Source organism: Etheostoma cragini, chromosome 14 (assembly GCF_013103735.1).
Source record: "Etheostoma cragini isolate CJK2018 chromosome 14, CSU_Ecrag_1.0, whole genome shotgun sequence".
Taxonomy (NCBI): domain Eukaryota; kingdom Metazoa; phylum Chordata; class Actinopteri; order Perciformes; family Percidae; genus Etheostoma; species Etheostoma cragini.
The window spans coordinates 10,156,232-10,180,430 of NC_048420.1; the positions used below are offsets into that span (position 1 = coordinate 10,156,232).

Here is a 24,199-nt window from a genome sequence, read left to right on the forward strand (position 1 = left end):
CCTCTGTTATACAGCAGAATTGACTTCCTGCAACTCAGATACTGTCACTAGATCGAAAATTAAAGAATGACAAAGCTTAAAGTCTTGAGAGGTCAGGCACCTAAATGTTAAGTCAACAAAATGCTCGTCCGAAGCTTGCCAAAGGATGTAACTAAACCAACATGCCGACAACAATTGGCCAGGTGTGTGGAGGTGAGAACATTTTCTAAATCTTCATACAACTACATTTAAATAAGGAGAGAAATGTTTGCAGATTTGCAAATAAGGTTTATTGTACAGCTCAATAAAATGTACAAAGTCTAGACTCTATGGCGATTAGACTTAGAATATTTTGTATCTGCATAGGGGTAGAGAACCATCAGACCCCCAGATGGACTCTAGACACCGGTGGTAGCGACGAAGGAGCCCAAGGACCAGACCAAAGGAGGCTCCGGACTGGTCAGCTGGAGTAGATGACTGGAGGTGGAGGGGGAGGGGGAGGTGGAGGGCTGCACCCTTCGCCTGCATACAGCTGAAGAGCAAGGGTTGTGAATCTGTGATTGGCCCTTGCAATTGTGTAACAATTCTGATTGGTTAAGCAGGAAGGTCTCCAACAGCTGATTCGAGTTAGGTAGAGCATTGATTAAGAGTGAGGTCTTCCTGAAAGAATTTACACTGAGATACATTTCAATCAGGAGAGACTAGTTGCAGATATGCAATAATTATACACAGCATGATAAAAATGTACATTTATTTGGATAACAGCTGAATTGATTTAGAAGTGAATCAATTAAAAGTTAGGTCTTCCTGAATTAATTTCCGCTGCGCTACAGTAGTCCCTTTTGTGCAATCCAAACCACCAAAACAGCCATTCCAAGCCACAAAAAACTGCTTCAATGCTCCCTCATGTAGATTCCACAAATATCTGAAATTCTACAACAGGGACAAACAACATTCTTCCAAAATATATCCCCAAATCTGGTGTTTGGTGTCGAGTTTGATGGAGACCACTGCATTGTCCCAAATCTCCCACAGGTGTTCAGTTGGGTTGAGATCTGGTGATAGTACACGCATCACCCCCTGCAGTGACCCCTTGTGACCTGTCTGTCAGCATATACGCTTGTTATCTGTCTTCACTTTGAAAATCCCTGTACAAATATTTCAACAGCTTCCTGGTGTCTCTCTGCGCTGTTGTGTGCATCCAGTTAAAGACCTTTGTGATCAACCATCCCCTGCCCAGGTGATGCAAAATAAACTTGAATTGACCTACTTAACAACCTTAATATTCACCTTTAAAGTATTGTTTTAAAGGTGATCGTAGACAAGTCATGTTGTACAGAGGAACACACTTACCTATGAACACACAGGCCTGCTGCAGAAATCCCAGCCACTGCTTGATCATCTATAATGCACCTAATCACCAACCGGTGTACATGACAGAGGGGCCCGACCAATGGGATTTGACATTGCTGACGGCCTGCACTTGATAAGGCAGGACAAAACTGAAAAATGTTGCTGCAAGGGGATCCATGCGCTGATTAGGCTTGTGTTCGATTCCTCCGAGTGCCAATTCATCAGTGTCCACTAGCACCCGTTTACCAGGTTCTCGGGTGTCACTGTGGTCACATCGTGGCCAGGACCTCGCCAATCTCTGTCGCACAGAATCAGCGTCCGGGAGAGAAGGAGCTCACCCCTGCCCCATTCAAACACACACACACTCACACACACACACACACACACAGATGCACAGCAGTGCTATGCCCCTTATCACAGCAACAAACATGATAAACTGGGTACACTAACCCTGCCTGTGCAAATACAGACCACACACAACTTCAGCTAAAACTGACCCAACACACACACACACACACACACACACACACACATAACAACACATTAGTCCTATCGGAGATGTGACCCCCCTGAAGTGCCTTGGTCACCAATCAGGACCACTTTGTCAAGGCACAGGTAACCGTGACGACTCTAATCCCTCGGCAATCGGCCGGTCATTCATCACCGCCGAGGGAAGGAGAACGAGACGAGCCGTAGAGGGAGAGAGAGAGAGGGGTAGGGAGAAAAAAGGGGGGCGGGTGTCACAGACAGGGGCAACGGTGCAGACAAATGGCCCCAAAAATTCAGTATTAATCAGCAACTGATTTGCTGCCCCTTTAAAGCCAATACCACTTAACGACTAGAGAGAGGGAGGGAAGGGATGGAGGGAAGATTAGTGTGAGCAGGAAAATAGAGACAAAACAAGAGAAGAAAAAAGATGAATAAGCAAACGAAAAAAGGAGAAAAAGACTGAAAGAGAAATACAATAAAGGAAGGAAGTTTGTGACATGGTAAAATGCTGCGTAAGGTGCGTCCCTTACCACACACGCGCAGACGCACAAAAACACACGCACGCATGCATACACACACTAGTGGCCCCTGTGTTGATTTGTCACTGGAGTTGATCAATAGCTGTGATGGAAACAGAATCAGCTCAGATGGATTAAATGTCCCAGTGGCTCTGACATTATTTTCCCATTAAGAGAAGGCTAATCATTACACACAGACATGCACACAGCACACACACACACACACACACACACACACACTGAAGCACATGCATATGCATAAATCCCTGCACTACATGGATGGAGTTAAATATCAATTTAAGTGCAGTTAGCAACCTAAACAGGACTTTATACACATAGTGGCACGTCTATAAAACACATACACACAAAACCACACACATCGGATGTTAAAGAAGCTGTGACTTAAGTGCTCACTGTGTCATTGTACTGATGCAGAGTAGACAGGAACTTCTTGGGATTATTGCCAATGCAATGGGGCTAGGTTGAAATCTAGGGTTTTCACCCCATTGTGTTGAGACAAAGGGCAAACGCTGAAGGAAATTATATCATAAGCATAGCAATGTTAGCATGGATTGTCTGGGGTGCTCTAGTGGAGGGAGGAGCACCATTTTTCTAAAACATGTGGTGACTGGAAAAGTCATACTGCAATTCATGAGTTGTTGAACTTTCATACTTACTAAACCAAGTGACCCCTCATAATGGAAGTTGTATAGAAGGAAACTTTTATTTTTGTCACCCATCTATAAATCTCGCCTGGGGATATAAAACCGAAACTATTTGCCGGAATAAACAAGGGGCTTGACATTGACATTTTTTTGAGCCATTGCTTTAAAATGATAAAGCTATTGTTCTATATGTTTCAGATCTCATGAAACAACTAAAAACACCGATGCGTTTGTCCATCTCTCATTACTTCCCGACCCTGTCTGTGGCACTCAGCCCTGAGCCGTTCATTTCTACTGAAGATGTCCATCTTTCAAATTGAGTCGCAAGCATATAGTTTCATTTGACAATAAAGTTAAATAACTTCCTCAAATAGCTGGGCACTCTAGTTGTCAGTACACTCTTCTCCAACATTAGTAAATGTGCATTTGTTAGGAATTATTTTCAGCCATGGATTAATATACATATGTGAGTATCACAACATTCAATTATTAGTGTTAGTAACATTCCTATTATTTTGTTTACACAGGAAATACTTGCTAGTGGGATGAATACATTGTCCTATCTGGACACATTCAAATCACTTATCAAACCCTGCCTCTTTAGATTAGCCTTCACCATTACATAATATTTCATTTCACCTTCGGTTACTTGCCGGTTTTATTATTTCACTTACTTTTAATATGCTTGTTTTTAATGTGCTGGTTGTATTGCATCACTTGTTTGTAACGTGCTTAATGTACTGGTTGTATTGTAATTAGTTTTTGAGTACTTTGAAAAGCGTTATATATAAAATATATATTATTATTATGGTTTCGTTATTTTTGTGTAAGAAAAATACAGAATGTCACCAACATTATCCTTTCAGAATAACAAAATCACATCAGTGACAGTAATCAAGTTAACCCTACGAAACCCTGCCAACAGAAGGTATGAGTGAAGAGTAAGACAGTAAGCAAGGTAAATGTTATATATGATCAAGGACGTGTGATGCAGGAAAGAACATGAGGCAGGCGTGCAGAGAGAGAGACGAGAGTGATAGCTCTGCAGGGAGGAAGCTTGAGACCATCTGCTGTTGGCTACCTGCTGTTCACCCCCCCCCCCTCTCTCTCTCTCTCTCTCTCTCTCTTTCTCCACTCACCTTCCCTCACTTCTTTCTCCCCACTTCCCCTGCAGTCTATGAAGTTACTCAGTCATTTAGTGTCAGAGGGCTGACATATACACAACAGGGACTCTACACACACATACAGTACAAAGCATTCAGTTAATTGGTGGCTTTATATTTTATATCTCCAGTCGCTGCTATGCTAGTTGTTACTTTTTTGCCCCTCAGGCCTCCTTTTTCCTCTGTCCCTCTGTCACTATACAAACATGCATACACACATACACACACATATATAGACACACAACAAACAGAAAACACACATACAGACACACACACACACACACACACACACACACACAGTGAGAGAGTCTCTCTAATGGATTCTGAAGATTCCAATTTCCCCTCTGCCACCAAAGACAGAAAACCCTCTGAGCTCAATTACCCCCGTCTTCCACACACCAGACAAGACCACAGGCACACACACATACGCACACACATAGACACACACACATACACACACTTGGACGCATCTTCACTTGTAATCATAGACACACACACATCCGTGCACACCTTAAGCCGCTGTGACATGCTGAGAATCACACAATCAGAGTCACGCAAGCAAACTGAGAGGAGTATTAGTCCAAGGTAGATTTTATGTGATAGGAGATAACAGGATGAGGGAGGGGAGAAAATTGGGGGCTGCTGTGAGGTGAGGTGTGGGGGAGAGGTCATGATACACAGAAAGTGAAGATGGTAGGATAGAAGATGGCAAGATGGGAGGATAGGTTGAAGTGAAATATATGGCGAGAGAAATATGGAGGCAGCAGAACTGCAGAGGCAAAGAAAGATGTAAAGGAGATATAAGAGCAGATTAGAGAGGAGGTGCAGGCCTATGGCTTTTACAGAACCCACTCTTCCAGAAACCTTATTAAATTCTACAATTAGCTGAACGTCTCAGGCTATAAATAGGCTCACTTTTCCCATTCCGTGATGTCAGTCAGCTGGCCAGGCTTCGGCTGTGGGGGAAACAAAACAATTTAAATTATAGCGAGGCTCTCTCTTTGTCTGGCCACCCTTTTAACGGGATAATTACTAGTCTATTCATTCGCACTCGGCCAGGGCGATATATCACCTCACTGCGCAGCGGCCCCGCTTTCTGTGATAAACGTCCTTTACTGGGGATGTGGGGAAGGAGGGAGGGGAAGCTGAGGGTTAACTTAACGTGCGCCCGTTGATATCAGCTCACTGTCTGCTGCTGGCTTTCACCAAAAGCCTCGTCCGTTCTATTGAATAGCCTCCTGCCAGAATCTGGAGAGCACCAGGAGTGCTGTACCTTGGTTTCCAGAGTGACACTGACACCCTCCCATGTGGCCCCGGCGATGAGGAAATGAGCGAGAAAGGGAATGAAAGGGAAAGAGAGGGAGCGAAAGGCATCTATTATTCAGCACGGCCCCGACCCCTGCATACGCACGCCATTAAAAATAGGAAATCCATAGCGGAGACAAATGGCTTCTAAATGAAGCGCTACAGGAGGAGAGCGGAGATAGGGACCCCTGTCACATGCGCTTTAATTGTCTCCCGGGGCGATAAGGGGATTTATCAAATTCATCGGGCCAGTAAGGGCTGTTAGGCCTCTGACGACGAGCTGTTGGAGAAACAGCACAGCACGTGTTTGTTTTTTCGAAGATACTTGCCATGAGACGGGATGGCCCAGCAATTAGAGCGGTCATAAACTGGGCTAAAACAATTCTGGAGACCACTGACTCTTAGGGTTAAATAACACCCAATGCTGTTTATTTGTAACTAAAAACACACAGGAATTGCTTAAACTTTCTAAGAAGACATCACACAGGGACTGACACACATTTAGCCTACTCCGCAGGTATACTGACCAATAGGTCCTTAACTGTAAGTGACATCATGAAACTAATCAGCACCTGAAGCCCCATGAAGCATGTTATCGTCCTCAGCAAAAACACTGCCTTGTCATCAGCCAAGAAGCCTTCAACTAAGCTCGAGTGTTAGGAGACCTATTTGACCTTTCTGAGATCAGAAGTATTCCTCCCACAGAGGCCAGAAGGGGAGGGACTGAGAGAGATGTTTTTTTTTATTTTCCTCTGCTGGAAGAATGGCCACATGGGGTTTTGAGCAAAAAAAACTATTAAAAAACACATCAACGAGTCAAACTGTTTTACTTGATGATATATATCTTTATCAAGATGAACATATGGGCACTGTGGTTTAGGGTAGTCGGGCTAAACGCATATACATTGCTTGGTTAAAGGACAATTCCGGCAAAAAATGAACCTAGGGGTAACAGATGGATACTGAGTTGATCGTTCTCCGGGGAAAGGTTTTCGTGTCAATCGAATGCGACGAGTTGTAGCGCAAACCTCTAATTAGCTTATAACGCTAGTCGTCGAGGCACGCAAAAGTAAAAAGAAATCACTCTTTTTACACCACTAACAAGGCTCAAAATGGCACCACGCTTCCACGGTAGCATAATGAGGGTCCCTACATGTAAACCGAAGCATTGAGAATGTGTACGTGTACAGACACTTTATTAAAAGACAGTTTATTAAAGACTGCACCATTTGGTATACAGGCAGACGCCATCTTGGGAGCACAGTCATGACCAGTCAAACGACGAATGCTGTGTAACCAGTTACACAGCTCAAGCACGGCGTTTGGTGTTTAACTGGTAAGGACCCTCATTGTGCTACCGTGGGAGTGTGGCGCTTTTTTGAGCCTTGGTGGTGGTAAAGATAATAACAATTTCTTTTTTACTTTTGCATGCCTCGACAAACAGCGTTATAAGCTAATTATGGGTTTGCCATAAAACTAGTCACATTCAAAAAAGCATGATAAGATATCCCAGAGAACGGTCGACTCGGTACCCATGTGTTATTAATCTCTGGGATCGTTTTGGGCCAGAACTGTCCTTAAAAGTCTGACATCCGTCTCATGAGCGATATCTCTGTCATCTATTCTGCAAGTGTGTAGCGCTGCCCAGGATGAAGCTGATAGAAATCTGAGAGAAATACAAGAGCCCGTTTTTCTCTATTTTAGAAAAGATAAGTGGTGTAGCCATAACAGACTGTCAATAAATCTGGCAATGCCAAACTAATTTAAAGTCAATCCCGCATACACCGTTATCCCAAATTAGTTGACTTTACTAGAAATTTGAGTGGAAACTCGACTTGTTGCCTTCAACCGGTGAAATTTAACTACATAGACTTAGTCAGCAATGTCATCAATCAATTTTTCAAAACCACATATAATATCCTAAGCAACCGGATTATGTTTTAAGCAAACATTAGGATGAACTCTAATATGCCCACACTTGCTTTATTTTCATGTAATAAAGCATTTTGTCAGTTTATGTCAGTTCAGTTGTTTGTGAAATGCAGAAACACAAGCCCACACATCCCACGTTATGATAATCTAAATGAAACTGCTGCTAGTCTCTCCTTTCCGTTTCAATTTAGTTAAGTACCATATGCCCAGCCAGTGCATTTTGAAATAAACATCCGCTTTCTCGACACTGAGATTCTAATTTGGTGTCATGCTATTTCCATTTTAGCACTTGACAAGCATGTGTATATATTTCCATATTTGCTTTCTCAAAACACACACAGCATGCATGGTTCGGTCGTTGAGTCATTATAAATGACACCATTAAAATTAATGATAAAAGTAATTACAATTTAATTAGAAAATGAGCACTTTTATGATTGTTACAATTAAACCCAACTGATGTTACAGCTGACCCCAGTTGCAGGGTATGTCATGCCAATGTGCCTCGATGCTTTTGATAGCAGTGCATGTCTCTTTTAAGATTACGCAGGACGCTTTGAATCAGACAGATATGAGAGTTCACAATCACATTTTATGTATCCGGGCGAAATAACTTCGGATCGAATTTGGGACGCAATTTCTTCTGGAAAATACTTTTGTGACAGTTATGGTCGGGAGTAGAGACAAAAAGAGAGCAGGACAGAAAAATGTATCGACAGAGAACAAAAGTTACTTAAGTGGAATTTAGATGAAAGCAAAAAAAAAAACGTGTCTAGCTTTGCATCCCAAGAAGAGTATATATGTGTGTGTCTGTGTGTTCTGTCTCTTGTGATGGATGAATGACAGTCGGCATGGCAGCTCATCTCCTCTCAGGCAGCTGGGTGACAGAGAGAGATGTTACAGCGCAGAGACAGCCCAACCGCCACACTATTGGGCAGGTGTAAGAGACACACACACACACACACACACACCACACACACCACACACACACATCTTTCCTTCCTGGCTTTCCCCAGCCTCCCATTTCACAACCCCCGCACCTCTGTCTACCACCTCTGTCTACCTATCTCCTGCACCCGCCTCTACCCCTCCATGTTCCTGTATGTGAGCTGTCTCTTTGTGGGCAAGGGCCTCCTCGTCTTCCTCATGGCCTCAGACCTGTCAAATGCTCACCTCTCTCCCAATGCCTCCCTTTCCAATCAATGGGAGCGCCACGAAGATTACACACACGTCAGGAAGGCGTAAGGCAAGCAGGAGGAGGTGTGTCCCAGTCGCCATAGGAACATAGGACATAGGAATGGGGGGGGGGGAGTGATTTAGGCTGTTGGGGCGCCAGTTTGGTGGAGAGATGGGGCTTTTCAGCCTGAGTCAGACAGCGCCAATAACTCATTAGTGAGAGAAAGAGATGGAGAGGTGAAGATGTGGCAGAGAGGAAGCAAGGAGGAGAAGGAGATGAGGGGAGAGCTCCACGGCACAGAAGCGGGGAGGTGTTTTGTTTTCTTTCTCTTCTTCTGCTTTTCTCAAACCCTTCCTTCAGTCTCTCCTGTTTTCTTCTGACAATATCCTCCTCATTTCCCCCCCACCACCACACACACACACACACACACAAACACACAAACCCCTTCCCTTCTTTCCCTCGGCAACTCCCTGCTAACCCCTCTCCTCTTCCCTTCCCCCTCCTCCTCTCCTTCCATCTGTCTTTCTTGCTGCAGTGCCCATGCTGCCAGGCAGTATAAATCACATCTCTGGGCTTGGCTGCAATGGGCCTGAAAATAAAAAGGCATAAAAGTGTCGGGATGAGCTACGGGCTGGGGGGGAGAATTCCTTTATGATGGGTCTAAATCCTCCTCTCGCCTCCATCCTCCCCGACACACACACACACACAGATTGCTTGTAGATGCATACACGCACAGCCAGCATACGCCTCTAGTCTGAAATTATCCCCCCAAACAGCAGCAGTTTGAGTCTCTCTCTCTCAGAGACACCTGTGCAATCCTCCAAACACATAATATAAAGCTCTTTGTTGGCTGTGACCAGAATTGAGACATCCTCTTCCCCGTGCTCTGTCTTTAAAGGGACAGTTCAACCAAAACTCCAGTCCATCTTGACAAAAGCCTCTCGATGTCATTTGCCTGTCTCACATTACGCTTAATGTTTGCACTGACCCTGGAGACAACCTGTTCTTCTTTTTTGAAAGAGCAGAAAGATATAACGGATGGTGGAAATGCCATCTACAAATTGGCACCTTCGATTTAAATAGGCAAAGGCAGGTTGAAAAAGCAGACGTGTTTCTTGCAGCTCTTGAAGTATTTCAGTTGGTTTCATGATTGATGCAAAGGAATGAGGTTCTGAGTTATGTAAAAATGAAACATTTCACATGAAGAAGAAATGTACACCAGCATTTGCAAAATGATGCAGAAGTCCTAATTGATAAAAGGATAACATTACTACATTTTGGGGGCATCATATGATGCATTTTATTCACAAAAGTGATATACAGGGAGCTCCTCTTAGTATTAATGAGGGGTGGATGTGAGAGTAAATATGCGTCCTTCTTTACTGTCTATGATGGATTTTAAAAAGGTTTTCACCCTGGATTATAGCACAAAGGAGAATCACTTCACTGTGTATAATGGTAATTGTGGACAATTTATGATCTCTCTAGTCTCCATTTATGTATCGTTCTGGGTAAATAAACCAATAAAAAATGATTGAGCTGGCCTATAACATATTGAAATGAACCTTCTGGCAGAGATGCATTGTAAAGGTTGTCTAAATGATTACGGGAATGAAGATGGAGGTGAGTGAAAGCACGGTGAATGGGCAACTCCATCACATGCTAAAATCAACCTTATAGCTCAGTGTTCTCCTTTACTCTACGTCCTGATGTGCACTTTGTCAATTCTATTAGATCACGCTGTGTGTGGTATGAACATAGACGCACACACACACATAGAGTGATGATGATAATGGTAAGCACCTCCCTAGGTGAAGCCAATTCAGTCGCAGTGGGAGCCATCTCAGACCTAATTATGCTTGGTTTGGCGTTTTACCTGTATTGATCAACACACTGAAACAAACGAGAAATGCTTATCAAGCTGGAAAAGAAGAGCCCTCAGGAGTTTGTGTGTGTGTGTGTGTGTTTTCTCCACAGGAGTGAGTGAGAGTGATGGGATAGTTCTAAGAGGTAGTGAGATATTGGGGCTTATAAAAAAATTGCAATTCTGAGCTTATGAGTTATTAATTACTGCCTCCCCTCCTTCACCCCTTTTTACCAGCCATTGGAAATACTGAGACACACACACACACACACACACATACACATACACACAAGGCCCGATTTCTACACATATGTGCTCACATATGCAGTCCTCAGGAAATGCACAAACACACACACACACACACACACACACACACACACACACATCCAGGATCATGCACACACTCACATATACAAATGAGCTCTTCCATGGCAGCAATAAGTGTACAATACCCTGCTCTGATGAGCAAGCTCCCATCGACCTTGGAACTCTCTGGAAAGACAATGCAAGGGGAGCCATGCTGCGAAAGGGGGATGAGGTGGGGGGTTGGGGGAGTAGATAAGGTGGAGGGAAGGATGGAGAGAGGGAGACAATAGATGAGACAAGGAGCAGGAAAGGAGAGAGAGAGAGAGAGAGAGAGTTAGTACTGGGCAGGAGGGCAGCGCTCCCTCCCTTCTCTCCATCTCGGCTCATCTTGAATGCAAATGTGGTCTCTATACGGTTCCTTTGTGCCGCTTCTAACTGCTCCAGAGAGAAGCAATTACAACTGCTCCATTCACTCAGAGAGAGAAAGACACACATGGATGGAGAAGGGTAATTAATAAAGAGATAGGAGGGATGAAGGAGGAGGAGAGGAGGTGAACATACCTCATACGCACCTGTGGAGGATCTTCAATTAGGATTGGAGCGTGGTATTGATTGTATTGGCAGCTTTGCTATTGATACAGACATTGGCTTATAATTTCTGACCAACTACTCCATGAGAGGCCAAAGGTGAGAGGTCATCAGCATTACATCAGAAGTGTTACTTAGAGTGTGTGTAATACGGCATTACACTGTGGCTCTCAGTAAATATGCTACATCTATCTTCATCCCCACTCGCTGCTTCAGAGACCTGGACCCCTGTAGAATATATTGAATCAAAAGACCTCCATCTAGATATGACATCACCATCCATTCCTCTTCATCTTCCTGCAGACAGATAGTTGCAGTGCCGATGCCATCTCCTGTTGCAGTCACACTGGCCGGGAAGCGCTCCAAGGTATGGTGGGAGTTTTTATGGCAGTCATTTGGGCCGCTAATATGTCATCTCCATTAGCTGACTTTTAACTCTCGCAGATAGATGGCCCTGTGACATTTATCTGCACACGTGTCGTATTTTAGCTGTTAAATGGTTGGCAATGCGCGGAGTGCGTGCAAAATGAGTGTGTGTGTGTTTTAGGAGTGCGGTTGTGGGGTTGGGACAAGAAAGGGAGATGCATTGACTTTTAATGATGCTCTATGCAATAGCACTTTAGAGGTAATAATCACAAATACAATGCAAGTTGTCACCTTTGACCCCTCCTCGCCTTGCGCAAAAGAGAGAGTAGAGAGGAAGGGGAGCTGGCTGCCAGGTCGAGACCGGGCCTCCTTCCTCAACCATTAGACAGCTGAGGTTTAGCGAGCCGGGGCTCGCGGCACCAGCGAAGAGCAAAACTACAAAAAAGAACAGGTTATTAACTTAGCGGTCTACAGAGAGGTGATGAGGGTTAAGAGAGAGAGGGAAACAGAGAGAAATAAAGAGAGAGTGAAGAGGAAGATGAGAAAAAGAAAGACACTATGGGTGCAAAAAAATAGGCAAAGGTTAGGTTAGTTTAGGGTGAGACTCACACAGGATAATTGCTCTTATGGATTTTGCCATTGTTGGCTTCAGCAGGGTCAAGGAAGTAAAGCCGTTCCCTGTGGTGGCTTCAGGTGAAAGTCTAAATGAGCTAATCATTTACACTCATAAACCTATACTAATATTGACGGCCTCTACGCATATTGAAAAGCATTAGAAAGGTTCTAACCATAAAGCAACTGTAAATATGATATACCATCTCATCATTTAACTACGGCGGAATGCCCCCCCCTGCTCATAAAAATACCATCCACTGCTGCATCAAAAAAAAAAAATGGAGAATATGTTCTGTGTCATTTTATGTGTTCCCTACAGGAGCTCGGTCACCTGTCCGTAGGCACTGAAGTTGACTAATGTGACAGAAAATTAACAATTAAAAATATCACATGGTCCCAGAGCCACCGCAACGTGCACCGTTCACAACTCAGTGGACACCCTAATTGCTTTGAAATACAATTGGGTTTGGGCTTTGTTTGGTGTTTTGGAGGTATGACGCGCATCAATGCACACTGGAAATTGAGTTATAAATTACTGAGCTGAAATAGACATGTACCGTGAATACTCAATATCCAAATGCTACATGTTGCCTGCTATAAAAAAGGCAGATGTGTGCATACACAAACACGCACGCATACACACACAAGATGCCACCACTTGCTGTTGCATTTCATTTTGTCAAAAAAAATTGACTGGCTCTGAACCAAACAGTCCATGTGTGTCATGCTGCATGGCTGTCATTGGGGTACTTTGATAAGGTCACCAGAGATAGAGAGCTCCAACCACAAACCAGTGGGACTCCAAAAATGACGGTAGATGAGGAAAAGAGAAAAAATGTTCACTCATCCACAGCTTTTCCACCAGCGTGTGTGTGTGTTTTCCGACACGCCACTATGCGTACGTATGTGTCTGGTTCTGTGTTTGCCATGTGAATGCAGCTCAGTGGCTGGTGTGTGAAGTCATTGACAGCTTCATTATGGCTTGTGCGCACTGGGGGACAGCACCATCCAGGGGAAGGAGAGGACAGAGACAGGGGCCGGCCCTGTCAGTCCAGCTGTTGGTGGAGGGAGGGGTGATGAGGACAGCTGCTGTCTCCTTTAATGAGCCTTTGCTTCTTTCATCAGCTTTCAATTTACTGCCCTCTCCCCATCTCACACATTTCTTGCAGGTGATTCCCAAGAGTAGTGAGCAATAGTTAAATTATTTTGCAGTCTTCCTTTAATTAGACCATCTCACCTGGGACAGAAGTGACACCAGGATGAAATGTGACCAGCACTGGACCTCTTGTCATCAGCATCACAATACTGAAGACACTTAAAATTGTACATGCACATTCTTGGTATATAGCATGGTACTGTAAATTAACACCTGTCTACAATAGCGAGATTTAACATTGTCGAGGACTGTAAAGGGCACTATGGGAAGATTTGAGCTAGATACTGGGGTTTGTTACAAGTTCATTCGATGCACTTATCTTAAACGAATGCAGTCCAAAACAGCCCTCTGCCTTCAGAAAAGGTTGGAATTTTCAATTCTTGTTAAAATAAAAAATGAACGTTTTGATTCAACATTGAGGCTAAGATTTATTTTTCTTTAAAAAGCCCTCAGTAAAACCTCTAATAGTTTAAACAAATAGTAAACCTAACCTTCATGAAGGAATTCTGCACACTGGAGGTTTATCAGTTCCATTTCCCTGTCCCAAGAGGCACATTGACAATTTTGTACAATCATAACAACTACCATACGAGTACACAGACAAACATTTATCATGTCCAGTGCAGCTTAATATGGAACTGATAATTATATTAAACTAAGGACAACTCAATTGCCTACTATAGTCTTGCATCACCAAATGGTTTGAAAAGATTTACAAAATAACACAATCAACTATAGTGGCAATTAAGTCTGAATCAACTTTACCAGGACTGTAGACTTCCATCCCCCTACTGATGTCCTCAGTGGTTTGAGGTCCTATATGATGTCTACACTCCCTCTACTGGGCTGTTACGACAATGCATGACTGTTGCACTGAATTCAACACTATCATGCCAAGGCCCAGCAGAAGACAAAAACATGCTGGCCAAAACCTTATTACACAAAATAGTCAAATAAGCAAGCCTTGTTTCCCCCCTTTAAACCAATGTCTCATCCATTGTTAATTTATAACAATTTATTTCATCCATTAACATAAAAGTATTCAAATTTTTCTAAAACTCACAATCCCTTGCTAACCTCCGTACACCTTCAGTGCAAATAAAATGTATACATAAAACTTGATCTTTTTTACAAGGCACACTGCATTAAATTACTATGGTTTTGCTTTAAGAAAAAATGAAAGCACATTATTAAAACAGCAAAAGTCTAAGGGGAATAATGAATGGTAAAACATGTTCTTTGGAAGGAAAGTTAAGAAAATCAAGAGCTCCATGGAGTATCTCGAGGAAGGGGGCGGGGCTTCATCGCACTGGAGTGTCCACACTTCCTCCCAAGCCTGACGAAGAACAGCTGCTGTGGGAGGAAATGGGATGGAGGGGGTCAATTTCAGCAATGCACACTGAAAATGTTCTTTTAAAAAAAACAAAATGTATATTCTGTCCAAGCTGGTACCTTTCACAGTCCGAGTCAAAGGAGGCCTTGTCTTCTAGTCTGCTGATGCAACCGCCGCCGGAACGCTGTATGGCTTCAGCCACTGTGTACCTGGTCTTACCAGAAGCACACTTTGCCATCTTTGGGATGCTGAGGTCTGACTGAAGGAACAGGTGGAGTCGACTGTCCGATAACAACAAAGGTATTTGAACAACACTAGAGAAAAAAGGATATTAATGGCATGTCAACCAGTGAACGTAGACATCTTAAAAGATTAACTCTTTTCAGCCTTGCTGCCATTGCTTTAGCTGTATGTCAACTCACTTTTCTAAAAACTCCTGGAAGCCCTTCATCCTCTGCAAGACCTGCTCTTTGTTCCCCGGACTGAAGAACAGGTTCCTGGGCGGCAAGTTGGGTAACTCCCTGGACAGAGAATAACTTAGGAAAATGCACTGCAGGATCAATTAAAGTCAGATACAATGGAAATGTGATTCATTGAAATACTCCAACACAATACATGGTATGAATCGGAGGTATGAACTTGTTAACATACATGATCAGAGCATTCTGTTCCAGACCGTCACGCAGCCAAACAAACTCACTGTAACGCCGCCTTACACAGGAAGTCTTCTTTCGAAAACACATGCTATTGGTCTTCAAAGAGAGACAGCCATTCAATACACATATTAAATGAAGTGAAAATTACCCAAAAAGGATGGTTTTCTCCGAAGGGGCACTTACTTGTAAACAAATCTCGTAGTCGAGATGTGTGTGCCAGAGGTGATCTTTATGAAGCCTTGGATCGCGAACACAAATGCTGATAAACTCCTACAAAATCCAAAACCAGGGTTCCATAACATGACAAAGGGTGGTAAAGGTGCATGCGTTTTGAATGAAAACGCAACAAGATATATTTCAGCATGAACATTTTACACTGTGCCTCAATTTTGGCAATACAAACAAACAGGAGGAGATAAATCAGAAGAAGCATGCTTACAGTTTTTGACAGATTCTCTAGCATACTGTCCATGGTGGGGACACAACCCTGTGACCTGAGAGTAAAACAAATGGAGTGTTGCATTGAAAGTGATCTGTTCCAACTTATTTCGGCACAAACATATTGCGTTTGGTGACCCATTGAGGTTTATTACAGGCCGTTTCAGTTCAGTTCAACTGTGCATTTTCATGATAGTAAAACAAAAACAAAAATGTAATACAGTAATACACCCGGTGGCCAAAGTCCATTGTTTTCAAATGCTGGATCGGTTCTGTACAGCACAGGCCTGGCGGGTAATTAATACTTTAAGGACTTAAAAGTGCAAACATTTGGAGCTGATGAAGGATGAATGGGAACAAAGGGCAAGGTAGGGGGATTTAGCTTTAGGGGGATATCTTGACCCGAAACACACACATACACACAAACACCAAAACACACACATTTCAATGATAAATGACTTTTCTGGCCCACATGAGGCAGAAATACAGGCTAGCTGATTGTTGTTTTCACTGAAACAATCATAGCTTGCCAATAAGATGCAACATGTTCAAGCAGAGCAAAACTGCTGATTTGCCATTTTCTTCTTAGATAAGGGACTGCATCAACGTTCAAACAGGCATGCCACAGCGTTCCATTCATGATAGACATATCTTAAAAGGCTTCAGCAATGTGCTGGATCATGAGCCCCTTGACACCTTAATGGGACACAAGCACTAAGTCCAAGCAGAGTGAATCAATAAGTAGATTACAAACAATGATTCTGCAGCGACCTCCATGAGGGACTCTGATCCAAACTCCACAACATGAAATCACATGCCATTATCGACTCTTCTAATCAGATATACCATGTAATGAGATGTCCTGCATGGTCATGACAATTTATTGTTTATGTGACAGTGCTGCTGTAAAATGAAGTCCTACAGCACATGTGTCAAACTCAAGGCCCGCGGGCCAAACCAGGAACCTCGCAAATTTTGATCCGGCCCGGGTATTTTTTCAAGGTTTACAATACATTTTAATCACAAAAGAAATCTCACCAAAACCAAAAAGACGGGAAACTGTTTTTCAAACTGCAAGTGTGCAAAAGACTCTTCAATCTGAATTTGGCAGATTTGTTGACTTTAAGCATAAGTCAAAAATTCCCACACAGCCAGTGAGTTTCCATTCAGGCCTGTGAAATGGGATATTATGAGTCGGCTTTGTGGTATCCGGATTTAAAAACGTAACCATTGTTTTGCTTGATTTGCTTAATTCAATGGAGGCTTTATGTGGACCAAACTGTAAGTGAGAAGGCTATATGAAGCATGCAGTAATATAGTCAAAAATAGTTTATTTTTTTTTTAAATAAATGCACATCAACAAACTATACATGTCCTGTCCTGCCCTTGATGTGGTTCTCATTTTTTCAGTGTGGCCAATTTAAATTGACACCCCTGTCAGAAAATAATAAAATCCCTGCTGCCAAGTTAAATCTCATTGAAGCAACTTCCTACTTAATAATAATAATAATAATAATAATAATAATAATAATAATAATTATAATAATAATAAGTTTACGTTACTTTTGGCAACAATTACGCACTAAGTTACTTGCACTAAATTACTGATTTACGACCAAAAGGTGGGCTGTCATTCGAACCCTGATCCTATGGATCCTGTGGCAGGGCTGAAACAAGACGTCTGCAGAACCCAGGCACGCTATCCTCAATACAAATTAAGGTCATCGCATTTCTTAGAAATTCTTTCAACTATAAAACAACGTCGTGCAACCTAACCAATAAGCAACTAGAATTCCACTTGAAATGTATTAAAAATGCAATTAATGATGACAACTACCGTAGGCAACTAATTCCTGTAGACACATTGACAGCAGATTAAGGTGTGCATTCGGCTCCAAAGTTTGCCCTCGCTGCCTTTGGGAGAACAACAAAACACGTCTACAATAAAACAGCAGAACATTCTCATTTTGATTCCAAATGTGATCCATAGCCTACCTTTGCGGTCTTCCCTTCCCCTAGCAGTGACCAGTTGTTTGTGAGCAAACCAGCTCAGTGGTGGGGTTGAACGTGGCTTAAGGGCTCAGCACTGCGATGGACTGGACTGCTGCTAGTGCACAATGTTGACCACTGACCCGATGCTTGTGTTCAGTCTCTTACGGGCCCTATATTGTTATAAAATAAACACTAAATAAAATGTCGTAAAAATGAATTACATTGAAATTGTTTTAGTGAGTCACATGGCGAGACAATGATCTCTCTCTTGAGTGACATGTGTGGCTGCGCCCTGACTGCCGGCCTGTCCCTGATTCCTTCCCCGGGTAGGATCAGTTAAATAGTATCACCTGGTGGGGGGACGCGACCTGACGCTGATGCAGTGCAGGGTAACATTACTCAGATAACACCAATCACATCTGGACTGGAGCTAAAAACCAATTCCCCATCAATAGTATTGATATAAATATCAAATGCATTGTAGTTTTTGAAGCTTTTTTATATTGCCAATTGAGGTGTCATAGCCAAACCAAAGTGTTTGAAATTAGCATTGCAGTTAGTCCTTTTCTTCTTGTAACTGGAAGTTATGTTGAAGTGTACGAAGACAATACATGTGCATATGCAGTAAAGAAAGAAATAGAACCCAAAAGTTCCCTTTGTTAATTAATAACAAGTATAGTCAATGTCTAACCTAAATGTTTCTCTCAGAGCTACCACATTTGAGGACTCCATGTTCTCTTTATATACCATATGTCATTGTCTGTCTTTTTAGTTTTAAATTGAAGGACTGTTAGGTCTTGTATTAGAGCAGTGTGGAGAAGTCTTTCAAAACTAAGGTTAACACTTCAGAACCTTATGTTTGGAGATACAATCAGACGCATTAAACTTACTACAAAATATTTTGAATAAAAAAATCAAGTAGCTAGTTGCAGGCTTTATTTTCGGTGTGTGGGAAACATAAAAGTCCTGGCTATTAACCTCATATTATGATATGTTTTATGTTGAATCCCAAAGGACATTTGTCCTATATCTGTGAACCAGATATAGGACAAAAGTGGGTGTCATTGACACCCACAACAATCATATTCACATCCACCCATTAAAGAAACCAAGAAGAAGTAAGTGATAAACAACTCTCTGGTGCCCGTGACAAATTGGTGTGTAATACCTATTAAATTAATGTACCTCAGGTCCCAACAGTATACTGGAAGGAAGGAATGCGGCCACCGCCCACCCTGCCACAAAATGGAAACTATACTGTGAATCTTTCCAGATGGAATTTAGAAATTCAAGGTGATTTTTGCCGGGTGCAGTCTGTTATTAAGGTAGTGTGTTAAACCTGGACAGGCAAAGTAGGCTTTACCCATATAGAAAAAAACACACCATAGTATAGCACCAGCAGTCTTAAAGGTTATTCTATCATCACTACATGATGGTTGATTTAAACCAATACCCAGGATTTTTACAGTTTATTCTCAATTCAGCATTCATCTGCCACTTTAACTTTTTCAACAAGTCTGAGGCCAGCAATGTTACTCTCTTGACTAAGAACAATGTCACTTCAGGCCACACCGCACTATACTGCCATGATGGGAAATATACCATCCTACCTTGTGCATATGTTGCCTGCAATTACAGTTTAAATTTAAGACTAAATCAAAGAGTTCTTACCAAACTTCCCCAGAAATATATTCCAAAAGTCCAGCCTAGAAGTGGAGGTTGACTAGTGGGCCTGGGTTAAATACTTATCACCATAGGTAGCGGTAGCCTCCATTTTAGGTAAAAGGGAGTCTATGGTCTGCTCATTTGCATAAAAGGTACCCTTTCTGTCCAGTCAGCAGAAAAAAACTTTCATTGTTTGCTATAAACTTTCAAAATGTCATGATGCGCTACAGGAGAACAGTTTTATTTGGGTTGTAAGTCTCTAGAAGGCTTATTTTTCTGGTGATAGCTTTTAAGTCCAATTAAAAAAAAATTTAAAGAAAAAAAGCTGATAGGGAACAGCTCCATGATTTGGACTAAGGACAACCAACATGTGCTGTACACAGAGCCACAGATAGCATCCTGATAATACAGGCAGGTATGTCCACATGAAGTGATTTTGAGCAATCATAGATTTTTTTTTTTAATGCTCTGCATTTGTTTCACATTACATCAACATCCCATATCTAAAAATAGACAATTCCGTTTGTGTCCATGATATGCCACGCAGCAATATGACGTTAACCCAATTATATTTTCAGAAAATGTTCTAAAGGAAGTGCTTAATTGTGGGTTGATTTGTCATTGTAGAGACATCATGTGTAGGTTTGCGTTGTTACATGTGATCATCTGACAATAGGATTCAAGTAATGACTTATGCTGCACTGATTAGAAGCTCGACTCAATATCGTGCAAGATTTGAGATGTAACATGACTCACTTGTTGAAACTCTTCTCTTGCTTTTTTTTTTTAAACCTACATTTTAGGAAGAGGCAGTTGTCACTTTGTTTAGAGATGTCATAAGGGATTTTTCTACAGAAACCCCAAACTCTTGTGAGTAGCCTTAGGAACTTTATCTACACTAATAAACAAAGGTCCAAAGTCCATCCCCATGCCCTAATGACTGTCATGAGTTCTCCACACTGCTGCAGAGCTAGCCACGCAATCTGGCTACATGGCCTGAGAGACACCCATAACTGCTGGACTAACTAACCCAGCGGTTTATTGGTGGTAAGTACTGAGCTTTAATGAAAATGGAGGTTGTCCCAACAGATTGGCAGGGGTTGAAATTATTTACCCAGGTAAAATTAGCAATAGAAATAAAAAAAGTCCTGCATTTCAAATCTCAAGTTACAATTACAAACAAAGAGGAACTTCCATCAGGATTATTTAGTTTCTTTCTCTAAATTAACAGCTGCATTCAGTGGAATAAAAGTATAGTCTCAAATCAAAATGCTGTAAAGTACTTAATAACCACATATGCAAACTGACCTCAGATTCAAGTAGAAAAGAGGAGTTGAGGACATATCCAAAAAGACAACTGTCTACATACAGTCTGCCATGTATTTTACTTAGCTAATCATCAAGACATTTTTTCATTGGAACCATAAAAGCTAAGCAGTGGAATTTGGTCACATAAAACCTTTATTTAGAACGTCAAATTATATTTACAGACAGAGTTTACAAAATGCACTTTCAGAACAAAACAGCTGTAATGTGGAAAACAAATCAAAAAACGGCATCATGGTGAATGAAGAGGTGGTTGACACCTTAACAGACCAGTAGCCATTTAGAATTTACAAAATTTGACCAGGAACAAATACGGGCAGTGGTGGGTTCTATCAAACAGTATGCTTTCTAAACTGCCATCACATCAGTTATTGTACGATAACGGAAGACTTCTTTCATTATACATAACACCGCCACCGCCACCCCCCCATCAGTTCCGCTTATATGTACAACAAACATAGCTCTCCGCGGCCATACAATGCAAGGGTTGAAACATCTTTGAAAATAACTAAAATAGCGAAAACTAAAAAGCCAGAGGAGAACATTCAGTCCTGAGGAAAAAGGTGCAAGGGACTGCAGAGACCACATAACAGTTCTACTGAGCCTCATCCTCTGGACAGGAATGCCATGTCAGTCTCTCCTCATAGAAGGAAATGACCACCTGAGGGCAGCGAGTGTTGGCCTCACGGGCCGGGACCAAATCTGCTTCATCCGAGTCTTTCCTAAAAAAGGACAAAAAAGGGAAAGAGGGGGGGGGGGGGGGGGAAGCATTACAGCAACTGTGGACCCTTGTTTTAACATATCAATTTTCACCTCAGGTTAGACATTACTTAAACACACTTGAGGGAAATTCTGCTACAGCAGCAGTACCATGGCTGACAATACATCTTACTTATCTCTGAGGGAGACAACAAAACCAGGAGTATCACCACAAGTAATAAAGGATTAAGTGATGGGAATACTAAATGTCTCAAGTTCAAAAAAATATAAATGAGCTGTGTGCACATGAAGTAACCATTTCCTTCTGTACTCACCATTTCATCAAGAACATCAACTCCCCGCTACTGTCTGTTGCACCAATTATTCGTTCTGGGTCGAGGTTCCTAGCGAAGCCACGTGGTTTCTCAGCCTACAAGTAGTGACAACAATTGCGTCACTTTCATTTTTGGGTGGTCTCAACAACACGGGAATGTTTAAATACAACATCTTTGTCATTTTACATAATTAGGAGAAATAGTAACGTGAAGGATCCCCATTGCTAAATTCAATTGGTATCATTTCAAGTAAAATGTGTGTTTGAAAGGAATGTGAAACTGTCAGTGAACTCACCTCTTTCTTCTTGGCTTCCGTCTCTGGCTCATCTGTTGATGCCTTTCTCTTAACGGGAGCAGGCTTCTCCTTAACGTTCTTCTGTGCTTCCAAAAACGCTGAAATCAGTTCTGGACAATCCAGGTTCTCCTCTGGCTCCCAGGTATTGTCAGCCCTAAATGAGCAGGGAGAGGGTCACCATTTGCACAAAATATCCAATAAGACAGATTTCCACAGCGATAAAACAACATAGTTAACTAGCTTGCTTCTATGCAGAACACCAGCTTATTCATGCAACCAAAATAGCTATGGACAAAAGCATGGCACAACCCCATACCAGGGAAGCACTTCCAGCTCAGCAGGGGGCAGGTGTCCCGGGGAACTCACTCTGTAAACCCTTTCCACTTCAGGAAGAATTCTACTTTCCCATTGACCAGACGTTGGTCAAGTACTTTCTCCACAACAAATTCCTCAGGCTCTTCCTGTGCGTCCTGGGCATCCTTCTTCACGTTTCCCTTGGTGTTCTGCTTCTTGCCCATGTTGTGCACTAAAAACAAGAAGGAATGTGATAACAGTTTTAAAAAGGTTCTTGCAATGCCATTCAACTAATTCCCATGGATATGCATAAAGATATTGCCTTTATCCACATTGAGTTGAAGGGGAAAAAACGAGACAAAAATGACCTATATTAAACGTATTGTAGCCTAATAACTAATGCCATCTAAACTTAAGTATCGGTAACGTGAACGTACATATTTGCAAGCAAATACAGATCCAAAGCCAGGCAAATGCCAATATAACGTTACGTAGGATAGCCTACTTGCCAACTGTAAAGTTATTTAGCTGGTATTATTTCAGACACTGGCGGTTGATAAAGATGAATAAGCTCATTTAAGAAGATACTACTTAAATTAGCGATGCTAACATTAGCATTTCCAATAAGCAAATTACGAATAACGCCAGGCTCGCCAAAATAAAAACGCTCAAGGCCTAAAGGATGCAACAAAACCCTGACATAGCTAGACAATTCTAGTGTTATCTAACGTTAGCTGACATTAATGTGACTAAGCTAGTCAAAACATTGCAGTATACGTTAAGATACGTTAGCAAACACCAACAATGTGGTGATGTCCTCAGCCTTAGCTAAGTTAAATGGTAACATTATAGCTAGCTAGCTAATATTGTTGTGGTAACGTAACGTAATGGCTCACTTTCTGCGCACGCTGCGTCGCCTGCAACAATGTCCAAGTTGCAAAAGAAAGCTACCGTTAGCTTGCCTGGGTCAATCGATAATGATGCAGCGTATATAATAGATTACTACTGCATACGCACCCTAAAAACAACAGGAACGGCTTCAGCGATGCCTTCTTAACACGCGGTCAGCCTTGGCTTTATCTCGTCTGCAGCACTGCAGGGCGGTAGAGGCGCCAAAAGCTAGTCGTAGGGTTTCTACTTCTACGGGAGCCCAGAAGGAAAAATGATATTCACTCATTTACCTTTGCGTTTGGTCCGCGTGATATTTTCTTCGTTAGGGGTTTTAACTGCAGTTGACAACCCACGCACGACGGGCATTACCACCAACTGCAGCTTCGGAATGTGGATCAGCAACAAGATCCATTAATCATGTTTCTGTGAGTTAATAAAAATAAAACTGTTTGCTACACTGAACAGTCAATAAACGTTATTATATTAAGAGTTATTCCAGCGTAAAGCAAAGCACTGCACAAACAAGCACGTACAAATAGAATAACAATATTACAATAAACACTGTAACAAATAGGCCTACCTATTACAGTCCATGATTGCATGCACAGAGACTCGTTGAACCTGACAATGCTCACCTAATCCACTTGGAGGCTTTCTAAAGCGTGCAGTTTAAATACGAATGTCCATTTATTTAAATTCACCTCTTATTTTCTTGACCTGCCTGTTTCTAAATTTTGAATTGACTTTATTTAAATGTATACAGAAACCACTGCTATTTCCTCCCTTCGATTGCTTTTAT

At 42.1% G+C, this 24,199-nt stretch overlaps 2 protein-coding genes across 6 annotated transcripts; both read right to left on the reverse strand.

Annotated features, from left to right (window-relative positions):
* Positions 1-14,458: 14,458 nt before the first annotated feature.
* Positions 14,459-18,220, reverse strand: snx10a (sorting nexin 10a). 3 transcript variants are annotated; one of them, XM_034892381.1, is made up of 7 exons: positions 17,899-18,220; positions 15,905-15,959; positions 15,649-15,735; positions 15,461-15,561; positions 15,232-15,330; positions 14,929-15,123; positions 14,459-14,829 (listed from the first exon to the last, which is right to left on the reverse strand). In XM_034892381.1, the coding sequence occupies exons 2-7, from the start codon at positions 15,935-15,937 to the stop codon at positions 14,778-14,780; spliced, it is 567 nt and encodes a 188-aa protein (XP_034748272.1). In that variant the 5' UTR covers positions 15,938-15,959; positions 17,899-18,220; the 3' UTR covers positions 14,459-14,777. The 3 variants fall into 3 exon arrangements, with proteins under 3 accessions (XP_034748272.1, XP_034748274.1, XP_034748273.1); XM_034892383.1 differs by lacking the exon at positions 17,899-18,220 and having other exon boundaries at positions 14,929-15,090; XM_034892382.1 differs by lacking the exon at positions 17,899-18,220 and having other exon boundaries at positions 14,459-14,826.
* Positions 18,221-21,000: 2,780 nt separating this feature from the next.
* On the reverse strand, positions 21,001-23,781 carry cbx3a (chromobox homolog 3a (HP1 gamma homolog, Drosophila)). 3 transcript variants are annotated; one of them, XM_034892377.1, is made up of 5 exons: positions 23,691-23,781; positions 22,582-22,741; positions 22,216-22,369; positions 21,921-22,015; positions 21,001-21,608 (listed from the first exon to the last, which is right to left on the reverse strand). In XM_034892377.1, the coding sequence occupies exons 1-5, from the start codon at positions 23,764-23,766 to the stop codon at positions 21,482-21,484; spliced, it is 612 nt and encodes a 203-aa protein (XP_034748268.1). In that variant the 5' UTR covers positions 23,767-23,781; the 3' UTR covers positions 21,001-21,481. The 3 variants fall into 3 exon arrangements, with proteins under 3 accessions (XP_034748268.1, XP_034748270.1, XP_034748269.1); XM_034892379.1 differs by having other exon boundaries at positions 23,527-23,697; XM_034892378.1 differs by lacking the exon at positions 23,691-23,781 and adding an exon at positions 23,406-23,676.
* Positions 23,782-24,199: the final 418 nt, after the last annotated feature.

What these genes read in the sequence shown, in the direction of transcription:
- snx10a (XM_034892381.1), bottom strand. Translation starts at nt 15,937, where the DNA reads ATGGACAGTATGCTAGAGAATCTGTCAAAAACT. An exon ending in TAGAGAATCTGTCAAAAACT is followed by an intron (nt 15,736 to 15,904) that starts GTAAGCATGCTT and finishes TGGATTTTGTAG; the next exon opens with GAGTTTATCAGCATTTGTGT. An exon ending in GAACAGAATGCTCTGATCAT is followed by an intron (nt 15,331 to 15,460) that starts GTATGTTAACAA and finishes TTCTCTGTCCAG; the next exon opens with GGAGTTACCCAACTTGCCGC.
- cbx3a (XM_034892377.1), bottom strand. Translation starts at nt 23,766, where the DNA reads ATGCCCGTCGTGCGTGGGTTGTCAACTGCAGTTAAAACCCCTAACGAA. An exon ending in CACGCGGACCAAACGCAAAG is followed by an intron (nt 22,742 to 23,690) that starts GTAAATGAGTGA and finishes TCTTGTTTTTAG; the next exon opens with TGCACAACATGGGCAAGAAG. An exon ending in CGGAAGCCAAGAAGAAAGAG is followed by an intron (nt 22,016 to 22,215) that starts GTGAGTTCACTG and finishes CACTACTTGTAG; the next exon opens with GCTGAGAAACCACGTGGCTT.